The sequence below is a fragment of the Ursus maritimus genome, unplaced genomic scaffold, assembly GCF_017311325.1.
Source record: "Ursus maritimus isolate PB19 unplaced genomic scaffold, ASM1731132v1 scaffold_10, whole genome shotgun sequence".
Lineage (NCBI taxonomy): Eukaryota > Metazoa > Chordata > Mammalia > Carnivora > Ursidae > Ursus > Ursus maritimus.
Genome location: NW_024423344.1, coordinates 16,306,979 through 16,321,692, shown reverse-complemented (window position 1 = coordinate 16,321,692; position 14,714 = coordinate 16,306,979). Strand labels below are relative to the sequence as shown.

At 42.3% G+C, this 14,714-nt stretch overlaps 1 protein-coding gene across 1 annotated transcript in view; it reads left to right on the top strand.

The window, feature by feature from the left end:
- SMAD9 (SMAD family member 9) overlaps positions 1-14,494 on the top strand; it is an 84,928-nt gene extending 70,434 nt beyond the window's left edge. The window contains exons 8-9 of the mRNA XM_008692237.2: positions 6,169-6,425; positions 10,946-14,494. Of these exons, the coding sequence (XP_008690459.2) occupies positions 6,169-6,425; positions 10,946-11,089 (401 nt within the window). The 3' untranslated portion in view covers positions 11,090-14,494. The remainder of the gene's footprint in view (positions 1-6,168; positions 6,426-10,945) is intronic.
- The last annotated feature ends 220 nt before the right edge of the window (positions 14,495-14,714 follow it).

The window sequence follows — 14,714 nt, the reverse complement described above, 5'->3', positions numbered from 1 at the left end:
AGACCACCTCAGGAAGGTAGACACAAATCTTTTCTTTCAAATTTCCAGGGGAGATTCATTATTGTACTTGGTGATACATTCTAATATTCTTCCTAACATACCTCCTAAATGTCCCCTGTCGTAGAAAACCTACAAGCCATTGATTAGAAACAGGTCGAATTTATTCACTGATGTTCTAATGGTTTATTTATATCCTGTATTTTTCCATAGTGGCTTTGAGGTGCCTTATAGGAAACGTTTGCAGTGAGATGATAAATGAAAAATAGAAAATCAGAAACTGGGGGCTGGGGCCAGCAAGGAAGGAGACTGCAACTAAAGGTTAGCTTTGTGGTTGTGATTAAAACGTGCTCTGGGTTTCCTGACAGGGAGGTCAAAACATGGAAACACGACTGTAATGTAATTTTTATCCCAAAGGAGGAAACATAGCCACTCTTCAAAGGAAACAGTACTTTCCCTTTGACTGAATTCTTAAATAAATTTCTCAGGTACTACAGTTTTACGTTCAAATAATTTTGTAAGACCCTTCAGGTGAAATCTAAACGTAATATTGTGGAGCTATGTGCTGAGGGGCTTTCCAGATTGGTCTGCGTGTGAGCTTCTGCTGATGGCACTTGATCCAGAGATAGAATTCAAACCTGAAAGGAGTGTTGAAGGCCTTCTGGGAATCTTTCTGCAAGTAGCTTGTTGAAGGTGCTGCTGATGCGGACGTGGGAGTTGAGGTTCTGCGAGCTACTGGCTGAGGGCTCATCCCCACGTTAAGAAACCATAGGAACAAGAGCCAGGACTGACAGCCTCTTATGAAAACAGGAAGTCCACCTAAGTGCTCACTGGGTGGAAGGACACTCCACCCTCATGCGGTCCGCAAGGCAAAGTGCGTTTTCTCAGAAAGCTGTTTTGGAAGTGCTTTACTGAGGAAAAAGTTTTTTTTAAAGGAGCTATAAGCCATGCCATGAAGCATGGGGGAAAAATTGGCTTAGAGTATTTTTAAAGGAAGAGTTATCAGTCTTTTATGAGGTCAGGGGACTGTTTCTAAGGTGCTCCCTAGGATTATTTGGTTTTGAGCAGTATGGCTTCCTGGAACACCAGCCTGAATAAATTTGCAGCAAAATGCCTCCTAAGTTAGTGAATGAGTGAACTTGTTCTTTGGAGTTAATTAATCGAGACACTTAGATTTCAGAAATAGGCACTCATCTCGCAAATCTTTGTGGAGCATCTGTTCTTAGTCAGACTGTTCCACCATTAGGGATGCAGCAGTTGGAAACAAAGAAACAAAACAAGAACAAAAAAAATCTGGCTTTCATGGGTTACACGTAACAAAGGAAAGACAGAGAATAATGTTATACGTGTCTAAGGATTCGTCTAGAGGAAAACACAGGAGGGATGAGATTGGTGAGAGCTTGTCATAAAGTAGAACGGGATTACCAGGGAAGGCTTTCCTAACAAAGTGACATTTGAGCAGAAAGAGAAAGGGAATTAGCCACATGGAGGGGGAGCTTTCGAAGTAGAGGGCACAGCAGGTGCAAAGGCCCTGAAGCCTGCCTGCTATAGCCATTGTGAGAACAGCAGGGAAGCCAGGGTGAGGGGAATAAAATTGGTAAGGGAGTGGGGAAGTTGTAGAAGAGGAGGGGATAGGACCAGGTCACAGGAGCTTACAGGTCTGAATTTTCACTTTAAAAGGACTCTCTGGCTGTTATAATAAATTTAAACTGTTCATGGGGGGAAGGATGAAAGGTTTAAAAAACATGCACCAAAGAGAAAACTGAAAGGTATATAACAAATGTCAGCTTTGATTATTTCTGGGCTGTGCATTTGTGGCTGAGTTTTATTCTCTGCATCTCTGTATTTTCTGCATTGTCTCTCGTGGACTTTCTTGCCATGTGAGGATGGGAGAGGGTGGGACGTGGCCCCTCGGGGCAGGCCAGGATTGCTGCGCGGTGCTGAGAGAGAGGCATCACGGGACAGCCCAGCCCAGCAGAGCGACTGCGTGCGAGTAGTGAGGTGGGCCGTTCCATGGAGTTCAGTTGGGCCCCAGCCTGTTTGTTTATCATATTGTCCGAAGAGACTTAAAGTTGTCAGATTCAGGTTTGGGGGAATGACCTTGCCACCAGCCCAGGGGAGGCTTTGTGTGAATTCAAGGAGCCCCTTTCTCAAGAGAAGTTACTGCCATCTTCTGGCGAAACTTTATAATGATGACATAGATCTTTTTTTTTTTTTCTTGTTGATAAACGTATTTATCAGAATTATATTGAAGAACTTCAATTTCTTACTTGTAATAATAATGATCCAAAACATGCCTGAGTAGGAAAATCATAAAACTAGGACTTAAGTCCACTAATTATGTATCAACAAAGGTGTTTTTTTGTGTTTTGTTTTTTTCATGTAGTGCTCTGTGATTCAGTACTTGCGGATAACACCCAATGCTCATGGCAGTACGTGCCCTCCTTAATACCCATCACCGGGCTAACCCATCCCCCCACCTCCTCCCCTCTGAAACCCTCAGTTTGTTTCCCAGAGTCCATAGTCTCTCATGGTTCGTCTCCCCCTCTTTTCCCCTTTCTTCTCTTGATGTCCTCCGTGCTATGATGACATAAATCTTGGAAGGCTACGAGGCACGTCCTGGCCGTACAGTGCACAACAGCAGGCCTCGTCCTACCGAGGGCCTGTCCTCTGAACCAAAGCCCTGGCGCGGATCTGGAAATCTGTGCTTTTATATTATTACTTTTCTCATCATACATTAAAACATTTTTTATTTTGGAAAATGTCAAACACATACAGAAGTGGACAGAATCATGTAATGAATATTCATATCACCATCTCCAGCTTCAGTAATGATTCACATTCTGTGCGTTCTTTTCCTCTATCCCTGCACAGTATTTTTGCAAGAGTATTTTAAAGTAAATCTCAGACTTCGTATCCTTTCTTCATAGATTTGAGTATTTATGTATCTGTATAAGGGATTTCTAAATAAAAGTACCGTTATTACACCCAGAAGTAGGCATTTTCTTAAAGCTCCAAATGATCCTGATATTCAGCCTTGTTTTTAAAACGGTGTGCAGAAGACCGGGCAACAAAGGCAAAGGGAAGGTTGATCACAGGTTCACGATAAGGTGGTGAGTTCATGTCAGGAAGTCTGGGATTGTCCCAAGGGGAGTGAAGAGGCACCAGAGTCTGAGCAGGGTGGTGGGGTAGTGAGATTTACTTTCTGTGCTGGTGTTCGTCCTTCCCTCCCAGTCAGCGGGGGACCCCTGTGCATTCCTTCCATTCTGGGACTCCGACTTTCTCTTCCTTCTGTTACAGTCCAGAGCCTTAGAACCATCTCACCAACGTAAGCAACCCTCCTTCCTCCCCATCTTTCCTGTCATTTCTCTGTCATTCAAGACTGTGGAAGAGGACCCAAAGGGAGCACACTTGCAGTCTGATTCAGCAGACCCAAACAAACCCTCTGGCCCTAAGTAACCTAATAACCTAAGTCAACCTGGGTTGACAGGACTCCATACTCCCTCATCTCAAAGAACGCCGGCGGCAGTCGCGCTCAAATGGGAAACCCAGATAGAGAGGGATGTAGCCCGAGATGTGTTGGAAGAGCTTGCCTGAGGACCATATTGCCCGGGTCCCCTTTGGCATCTCAGGAGGGGCATTATCCTTATTGCTCACTGTTCTCTATGGAGATTTTGAATCTAAAATACAAGTCGTTTAAAGCCACTGTTTTGGCTTATCAAGTGGATGCAAATAAAATCATTTGCCCACTTAACTTTTCTTTATTGTTTTTAAAGGTTTTGTTTATTTATTTGAGAGAGAGAGAGTACGAGAGGGGAGAGCGTCAGAGGGAGAAGCAGACTTCCCGCTCAGCAGGGAGCCCAATGAGAGACTTGATCTTGGGACTCCAGGATCATGACCTGAGCCGAAGGCAGTCACGTCAGCAACTCAGCCACTCAGGCACCCTTCACTTTTCTTTAGATGCCACTTCTCTAGCCAAAGCCCAGCCTCCTTCACACTGGGGTTGAGTTCCACCCTTGTCCTGCCGTCCAGAGCTCACTCAGGCCTCCATGTGCTCATCGCATTGGCTCTGCACCCCCTTTTTTGCTCAGCACACTAAACTCCTGCCTGTCTGCCCAGGCTCTTCTCTGCTTTCCTTACTCTGCCAACTACACTGTGCTTGCAGATACTACTTTCACAGGATTGAAAATCATCCCCTAACTAAAGACCAGAGTCAGATAACAAAAATCCGATTTATTCTACTTAGTAGGTTCTGGGCAGATTATAAATTTGAATGTCATTCAATTCAAATACATCCTGAACACTGGGCCATCTCATTCTCTGGCTCTTTCCTCACCAGCTCACCCTCTTTTTGAACAACCACAACCACCGCAGGGGCAGGCCTTCCCCGGGAGCTCACGGAGACTGGGAAAAGAAGTCTGCCCGTATTTGCCCCAGCCTCACCTCCAACACGTCAGTGCAGCCAGGTAGTTATGTCCCAGCCAATGAGGACCATACCACCTGCTCCTCATGGCCTGGTGCGGATCCCAGGCTGTTCAGGGAGAGAAGGGACATGAGAAAGGAAAGGGAGGGAGCGGAAAGGTGAGACAAAAAGGAGAGGAGGCCCGTCCAATGTTGGTGGTGAGAGGGGGCGCTGGACTGAGCATCGAATGCTATCCTTCCGCTCTGGGACTCCTGACCAGTCTCCAGTGATGTGGCCGGAATACACAGGGCTGAAAACCATTCTTTTCTAAAATTTTATTAAGGGAAAGGAGATGGGAAAAGGAAACAGTAAGTATGCTGGGAGGCGGTCACAACTAATGCACCGTCGCCCCGCGTGCTCCTTAGAACCCGACAGGGGCACCCAGCAGCTGGCTCTCTCAGTGAGGTTTCCTAAATGCACAGCTATGCAGAACCCCCTGGGGGTCTGTAAATGCTATTACGTAAAAATGGGTCTTTTCAGTTTGAGGAGATCCAAAATCCATCAGTCTACGTGTGTTCTGGACCATTTCTACGAACCCCTTGTGACCGAATGGCGATCGTATTTGCAATCACCTTGACACTTAATGCTGGAGAATTTTGCTTCTGCTGAAAGGCTGGCGGAAAACTGGGCTAGGATTGAATGCTCACTAGACTAGAACTACTTCGCTTCATCTAACCCCAGTCCCTTGCTACAAATGTACGTTAAGTCTTAAACCCAGACACGTGAAGGGAGAGCGTCAACTCACGTTTAATCTGGAATAAAAATTAGTGTGGGCAGCACCAATCTCAGGATGATGTTTTGCTTTTTAAGTCCAAAAATACGAGGTGAAGTAAAATAAGCGACATTTTGATCGTGAGTCTTTGTATCTGAAAAGGTGACAAGAATTTCGTTGTTCCTAAGTAAAATAAAGAAAGGCATTATTTCTGTGATCTATAATAGTAGGTGACAAGTTCTTACATGAAATAGATGTCTTCGAGGTATTTATTAAGACAAATGGATTCGAATTGTGGTTAAAATCAGATGTAAACTTCATTTATTGTTACCTCCAAAGTGGGTTTAGTGTATGCACTTAAGTGACATTTCCATGATATTAACTGTACCCAGTTTCTATTTTTTTACTGATACATGAACCTGAAGGGCCCTGTGCCTTTTCCTGCATCGTATATTTATTTTGCATCTAGAATTGAGAGTTTACTTTCAGAGTGAGTAAGCATGAGATCGAGAGTGACAGAAGGAGCAGTACACGAGCGCCTCAGCGGTCATCGCAAACGTGGGGTGCAGTCCACTTTTATTTTTTATTTTTTTTTAAGATTTTATTTATTTGACAGAGAGAGAGAAAATGAGAGAAGGAACACAAGCGGGGGGAGTGGGAGAGGGAGAAGTAGGCTTCCCGCTGAACAGGGAGCCTGATACGGGGCTCGATCCCAGGACCCTGAGATCATGACCTGAGCCGAAGGCGGACGCTTAACGGCTGAGCCACCCAGGTGCCCCTGCAATCCACTTTTAAATGGACTCGTGGAAAAAAACAAACAAACCACAGTATAATTAGAACATGTGGGCATTTTAATCACACTTCTTACTATGCCTGGTGATATTAAAATTAATTTCACAATAGATACGCACCTTGCGGTCGCCAGGAGAAGGGAATGGTGTGAACCCTAAACGAAACACGAGGCTGGTGCTTGAGGGATGCTGTGTTTACCCCGTAGGTGTGCATTTATACTACGTCGGGGGCGAGGTGTACGCCGAGTGTGTGAGCGACAGCAGCATCTTCGTGCAGAGCCGGAACTGCAACTACCAGCACGGCTTCCACCCAGCCACCGTCTGCAAGATCCCCAGCGGCTGCAGCCTCAAGATCTTCAACAACCAGCTCTTCGCTCAGCTGCTGGCGCAGTCCGTGCACCACGGATTTGAGGTCGTCTACGAGCTAACGAAGATGTGCACTATCCGCATGAGCTTTGTCAAGGTAAGCACTGCCTGCCTGCCCATAGCACGATGGAAGACGAAAGACAAAAATGAAACCAAAAAGCACTCTGGGTGATGTGGCAGCCATACTGCCAGTTCAAGTCGGCTGCAGGGTTTTCATGGTGGTTGGTTTTTGGGGGTTTCTTTTTGGAATGCTGTTCAGTTGTTCCAAGGAAGAGCCCCTCAAGGAGTAGCAGCTCTCTTGTTGAGCAGTTACAAGAAAATTCTTGAACGTTTTACTTTTGAAGGAAGAACAAGTTAAGGTGGTAATCGGATTTTTTTCATGCAGAAGAGAAAGTGACAATGATAATTGTACAGGATTTAATGCCACGGAGGGTTTTTTTTTTTTTTTTCATCTCTCAAGTTGCTGAGCACTGTTGTCTCTCAGTAAATGTTGTCGAATTTATCTGAGTTAAATAAAACATTGCCCTGACTGTTAGCATACAGGCCAACAGAGGAGATCGTATTTATAAGTAAGCTACAAAACAGACAGTAGTGGCTCTAAGACAAGCCGGTGTACATTAAGTGCTGTTGTAAAGGTATAAAGAAATTGGGGTAGAAATATTATGTGGGGCATAATTAACTCTGAGCGAGTAGTAGATGTTCTGTTTAAGAATATTTACTGAATTTCTCGAATCAGATCTTAACTAAGGTTGGTGCGAAGGCTTCGGAGAACCGAGGAAGTTAGTGGGAAGGAAGCCACCGGGGTTTGCACGCTGAAGTCTTTGGCTGTTTGATCTCTTGCAAGGCACTGGCAAATAATTCTAATATTCCAAAATCCAAGCTTGTTTATCAGACTCTGGGTCTAGGTGACAGTTTTCACGTTGTTGCATATCCATCCAAGAAATCAGGATGGCTTGTTCCAGGTTTTTTTCAAAGTAAAATTTATGAATCTTTTAAGATTACCGTGAAAAAGAATTGTCCTGTTTTTCTATACTCTGTTATTGTATTTATAATTTTAGTAATTATTTTAAAAATAACAATCGAGGATATAGTTTCCAATTTAAAAAAAAATGGCTTTTGAAACCATTTCTTTCATGATGACAAAGCAAATTTACTGCTAAGCTTTAAAAGCATTTTTATGTTGTAAAGCCATTAGCAAATAACCTGGAAATCTTTCTAAATGTTCTGATGCTTTGGAGCCAGCAGAGGGCATTAAATTGCCGTTAACGAACAATCATTTGACTCACAGTTATTTTTTCCAGGTCCATGTTTTTAAAATGAGAATGAAATGCCAGTACGTCAGAGGTAATTATGTCACTGGCACAGAAGCTTGCATAGACATCTGGTTGTCCTAAGATCAGCTAGATCTATTTCATAAAGCTGTACAATTCACAGAAAACGGTTACTAATTTTGCAAATGTCACAACAGACAACCAGTTTAAAAGAAATTTAAAAGTTCTCATCATAGGGGGAAAATGTGTAAGTATGTGAGGTGATGGTTGTTAACTAAACGTATTGTGGTGATCATCTTGCACTGTATGCATATATCCAATCATTACGTGTACACGTAAAACTAACACAATATATATCAATTATATCTCAACAAAACCAGGGCGGGCGGAGGAGGAAGACAGTACACATAGAAATAATGTAAAATGTCTCATTAGTAATTGCATATTGATTATGTATTGATAGGATACTATTTTAGATAGATTGAATAAAACACATTATTAAAATTAAAATAAATTTTAGGACTAAACACTGGTGGCTACCACTGAGAGGTGATGGACTCGATCGTCTTTAAGGCATTTTTTAGCTTTGATTTTTACTGATACTAGGACTCATTCAGTCAATAAGATATTATTGAGCACCTACCATGGACAACACCAGGTGCCATTCTAGGCATTGGGATACATCAGTGATTACTCAAGATCTCTGCCCTCATGGCATCAATATTCCAGTAGGGAGAGACAGGCACTAGACAACAGCTATAATAAAGAACGTCAATGGAAAGAAAAACATAGAGCAGGGTATGGGGGATTGGAGGGCTGGGGTAGGGGTAGGTTGCAAGTTTTAAAAAGGTGGGCAGGGTGAGCCTCCATGGGGACTTGAAGGAGACGAGGGAGTTAAGTCATAAGGGTGTCTGGAGGAGAAGCAGTAGACACAGAGGAAGAGCAAGAGCTTACCCTGACATTTGTAGGAGGGAGGCGGCCAGGGTGCCTGGAGCATGAGTCAGGGAGCCAGTGGGGAGGGGCGGGCAGTAAGATCCACTGCAAGGATTTCAGCTTTTACTCTAACAAGATGGGGAACTCCTGAAGGGATTTGAGCCGAGAATTTCATGATCTGACTTATATTTTTAAAGGATCACTATAGCTGCTCTGTGGATTGCAGATATTATGCAGGCAAGGGTGAAAGCAGAGCGAACAGCTAGGTGGCCAGTGCGGTATTTAGATGAGAGATGACGGTTGCTCCCACTGGGAGGGGCATTCTCATACAGGGTGTAGGAAGGGGAAGGGTTCTGAGTTGTGCAGGGGGGGTAGGTGAAAGGAGGGGTTAGAGAGATGAAGTTGCCTCCAGCCGGGAAGGAGAAGATGCAGGTGGGTCAAGTGTAGATAGGTTAAGACTTCAGTTTTAGTGGGAATAACTCTGTGATGTCTGATACACATCTAAGTGGAGATGCTGAGTGGACAGTTAGATATGTGAGTCTGGACTTAGGGACAGAGGGCTGGGATGGAGATGTCAGTTTAGGAGTTGTCAGCATTTGCACAGTATTTATCGATGAGCCTGGATGGAATTGCCAACAGTGTGAGTTTAACAGAGAAGAACAGGGCCTCCAAGATGGAGCCCTAGGATACTTCAACCTTAAAAGACGGGGGAAAGAGAAAGAACCAGCAAAGAAAAGAGAGAGTAACCAAAGTAGTAGTAAAACTAAGAAAGTAAGGTGCCCTTTAAAGCAAAAGAAGAAAGTATGTTGAGAAGGAGAGGGGACGAAATGGATGACGTACTGCCTGAGAAACACGAAGACTGAGAGCTGATCATTAATTTTAGCATGTAGAGGTCTTTTTTGATCTTAGCAGGAATAGTTTCGCTGAAGGCTGGGGTTGAAATGCTGATCAGAATGGAATTAGAGAATGGAAGGAGAGGAATTGATACAGCCAGTAGGATCAACTCGTTTGAGGGTTTTTGCTAGAAAGGGGGTCAAAGATATAGGGCAGTAGGTGGTGGGAGCGGTAGGGCCAAGAGAAGTATTTTGAAGGTGGGAGATATTTCAGCATGTTCCTATGTTGATGGGAATGATCCAGCAGAAAACAAAATACTGTAGGAGAAAATGGGGAGATTTGCTGGAATGATGTCCTTGGGAAGGCAGTGGAGTCTTATGCACAACTGGATGGACTGGCTTATTTGGAAGATGGATCATTAATCTGTGGTCAGAAGTAGAAAGGCTGAGTATGTTGACACAGGTGCTGTGGAAACTCTTCTGATTGCTTCACATCTCATTAAAATAAGATGAAAACAGAGAGGGAGGCAAACCATAAGAAATGCTGAACTCTAAGAAACAAACTGAGGGCTGCAGGAGGGAGGATGGGGTCACTGGGTGATGGGCATTAAGGAGGGCACTTGAGGGAATGAGCACTGGGTGTTATATGCAACTGATGAATCGCTAAATTCTACCGCTGAAACTAATAATACAGTATAACTAAATTGAATTTAAGTAAAGAATTTTAAAAAAGAAGATTATCATTCACAAACAGACTGGGGAAGTGGGTGTTAGAGGTTTTAGGGAAAAGGAGCAGGAGTGAGCAGTCATTTGGGGTGTGGGGACAGACTGGGGGAGTGTCATTTGATCGCAGGTGGCATCAGAGGTGCACTTGAAGTTTGTGGTCACGAATGTAAAGTGTGATCAGGCAGCATGGTTGTGTTGAAATCCAATTTTTTAAGAACTACAGATAATCACTCTTCTCAATAACAGTGATGTGTGATGTCTCTTCATTTTTAAAGTAACTCGTCACTGATGTATAACATAGAGAAAAAAGATAGACACGTTTATTTTTTATTTTTCCTGTCTCTCCCATGAATGGTAATAAATGGGAAACTGCCAAAAGTGAGCCAAAGAGAGAGAGAGAGGAGAAGCAAGCTTTGTTAGCCAACCCTGGATAATTAAGAGCACCCTCATTTCTGTCTTTACACCTTTCAGATCCACTCACTGGTCTGTAGTGAGCATCGGTTTGGGCAAAACACTGTCTTCAGCAGGCAGGGTTGAACATAAAATCAGGCTCCTTCCCTTGTGGAAAAGAAAATGATTTGCCAGTGTTTCCGATGTGACTAGAGACCAGACCACTCTCAGTCCACGTATTGAGCTGTGAACCCGGAGGGAATCCTTTGATTTGGACTCATCTCAGGGTGTCTGCTTGATGCAAAAATTGTCCTGTACCTAGAGGAAGGTGGAGTGCACGCTCTCCCAGGTCTCAGGAGCTGCTCTGGTGCGTGGGCTCTGTGTGCACTGCCGCCCGCCTCACACGTCTAGAGGCCAACCGAAAGTCTGGCACCATCACTCTTGGCTCTGTTCTTGCTTTCCAGGGCTGGGGAGCTGAGTATCATCGCCAGGATGTCACGAGCACCCCCTGCTGGATTGAGATTCATCTTCATGGACCACTGCAGTGGTTGGACAAAGTTCTGACTCAGATGGGCTCTCCCCATAACCCGATTTCTTCAGTGTCTTAACAGCCAGTCACGTCTTAATCTACATTTCTATAGAATAGATGCTATTGCAGGCAGTGGCTTATATACCATTTCAGATTTGCAACTAACTGAAGTTTCTAAGTACATATGTAAATACATATAATATATACTATTCATATTTTTTATCACCAGTTGTTCCGTGCTAGAATTTCTAGTTAACCCGATGCCAGGACAACGTGATTAGAAAAGCAGGTTTTTCACGCCTCTGCTATAATGAGAAGCGGCTTCTTTTGTGGGAGGAAACAAATGAAAGGCGACTGTGTCAATAGAATTTGAAAAATGTTGGCAAAAAAAAAAAAAAGGCAGCGTTAGTCAGCCGTGTCATTTTAAGACATGTTGTCTGGCCTACCAGAAAAATATCAAAACTGCTTATATCGTACAAATCAGGGTGCTAGCAGCACTAGAGCAAGTAATACTTTGAGACAAAAGAAAGCAATCAAACCCGTAGCATTTAACAATCTCACTTTTAGTGCTATTGGCAAGAAGGAAAAAAAACAAAACAAAACACCAAGCTTGTAAAATTAGTTATGTAAGATGAGTCACATAAATTACTTTCTTTCCCAAGTTGCAATACCTATAGCTGGACTATCGTGCTGATATTAATGGTACATTTGAAACAGATTTAAACTGTGATTGGAAAAGAGACTGTGAAGCTGGGAATCATGTTGCTTCACGATCTACCACTGTAAAAAAAAAAAAAAAAGAAAGAATGAGTCTAATACATGCGAAGATTTATATGAAAACATGAAATGAGCTGTATTCCCAAATTGCAAAATAAGACCAGAACTTCGTCCAGGAGAGTCACCCAGGGAGACACTTGCTTTCCACGTGGGAAATCGGGCCCCTGTTTTCCTGGTTATCCCGGTCAGGCAGTCTGGCAGACTTCCTTCGGAGTCTGCACAGTGAGCTAGAGGACCGTGTGTGTAAATCCTAGGTGGGAAAGAAGCAGTAAAGTAAGAGGGTTGGACAAAAGCATCGTATGTTTACTCACACCTTCTCACATTCCCATGAGAAGACTTCGTGGCGAGGGGACTCCTTTTGCCTCACTTCCCCTACATGTTGGCACATACTATATACAGATGACTAAAACAGTGGTGGAGCCTTTGAGAAGATCTGGACACATTGCTTGGGTCAAATTAATGAGTTATATAACTTAAGTGTCTCCATCTGCTGGTCATATCTGGTAGCCTCTTATAAAGCTGAAGCCTCACACCTGGAAATAACTTCCCAAATAAAATAATAATTTCATAACCCCTATAATATCTGGGGAACAGTGGTACTGAAGAGTGGGACATTTAAAAAATATATATACGGTATTAAAAGCCTGTTCTTATTTACTCTTGGATGATAAAGAGAGGAGAGGAAAATTCCCCACATTTCTAGGTACTTTCATATATAAAAATATATATATATATAATTCCCACCCACTAAACACTGCATTGCTTCGAAAAATATTTCACACCCTCTTAAAAATGTATAATTTAAGGAGGTAATTATGCTTGTAACAGACGGTACTTCAGTAATCCAAGAGGTTTCTCCGTTTATGCATTCTATCTCAACTCTTTTTAGAATTAGCACACACAGTAGTTGCTTCTCAGTAAATTGTATTCAAGGTAGAAATGATCCTGTGAAAAAGATATATATGAGTGAGCTCCTACTGTCACCTCTTGTAAGGACTAGTGTTATCTAATAGAAACTTTCATATATGCAATAGAAAATAGTACATTCTACGTTGAAACTAGGTGGTCCATTTAGTGTTTAGAAAACCCCGTAGTTCATTGGTTCATCAACTATGTATTGTGTCCCTGAACGGGCCGGGTACGGTGTTAGTACTGTGGAATCAAATGTAAACCAGAGGCAGCCCCAGACGCTGGAGCTGAGAGTCTGTTAGTAAACCTGTGTAGACATCATCATGTTTCAGAGCTTTTAATACAAAGCAAAACCTGCGGTCTTTCTTTTGCTTAAAAAAAAAATAGAGCTGATCTCTTAATTATCTCTATTTTGAAACTTATTTCCCTTCTCTTCTGAGCAATCAGGTAAGAGTTGAAGGCTTCCTTGAAGAAATGCTACTTTTCTTCAGTGCCCCAAAGTTGTTTTTCTCCCCTTACTTCCCAATTTTCTAGTTTTTTTCTAGTTTTCCCCCATTTCCTCTTAGAAAAGTCTTCCTCATATGAGTACAGCTCTGTGAGAGCATAAGTACACATGGATTTTGCTCCAGAGACCTAACATAGCTTTCTTGATCTCTTCACAAATGCTCAAACTCATCCTCTTATAACCTTTTACCTTTGCAGAATTAATCATAACTGGTTACTTACAAATTACATTAAAAAAATTAACAAACGTGGATATTCATGCAGGTTTGGGAAACCAGGACAAAATATTCCAGCGAGCCTGTGTTACTCCTTTGAAAAACAAATGATTAAAGTGGTACATTTGCGTCATCACAGGTCCTGTCTCACCAAAAGTCCGTATTAGGATATGAGTGAAATTCAGAGAAGTTAACCCCTTGGTCACTGTAACTAGTCACGTTCTCATCAGCCTTTTAACATTTTTGCTGGCAGGAATTGTCCAAAGTTGTAATGTAGCATTTTCTTTCAGACTTCCACATTTGCTCATGTAGCATTCAATCCTTGAGATGGACAATCCCCCCAAAATGTAATAGCATTCTTTTATAGGATAACTAGCAAAGTGGACGTGCTAGCCATTTAAAGGCACCAACAATGCCAAACATTTTTAAGGTTGCCATGGACAAGGGTCGTGCAGTAGAGAACAACGTTTTGGCCTGCTCTGAAGACCCAGAACATTTGTTGTGTTGTTCAAGCCTGTTTTCTGTTCTTTTCCTGTTTAAAAATTGAGATGTGAGAAGTTTGTTTTAGTTAGATGATATTTTACTATCTTCCAGTGCTTTGGAACTATAAAGATGTCACTTTTCAACACATTTACTTTTTTTTTTTTTTAACATTCAGTATCAATCAGGAAAAGTTGAACAACATAGCACTAGCACTTAGAATCCCCTTTTCATTGTCATCGAAGGGATTAGAAGCAACAACAAAAGCATTTTATAAATACCACCTGCTAGACTTTAAACACCTGCTTAACTTTTGAATGGGCCCTGAATATTTGGCATATATATTCAACAACTAAAGCAAACTATAACATGCATTCCAAATTTGTCTTCCCCTGTTATGATTTAGTGGTTGAACTGTATGACAAGAGTAGGGGATCCTGACATATGTTAAGTTCAAATTAATGTAACACAAACCAAAAAGAAAAGAAACTATTTCTATTTAAGTAATGCTTTTGATGATCATATCTAAGCTTCAATTATCCTTTAAATGCACACTTATACTGTTATGTGATTGTTTATAATAAACAATACTGTACCTATATGGTTCTGGCTCATTTTTCCCTACAAACATCATAGATGGATCACTGCATGTGAGGCCTTAAGGTGATCTTAAGCCATCTTATTTTGAAAATGAGATGCTTTTAAAATCCAACATGCTATAGAGAAATTAGGTAATGGTTTTGAATTAAACATCTTGGTATCCCTGGCATTAAGTATAGCATCTTGGAGATACTTTGTAGTAATTTTAGAGAGGATATA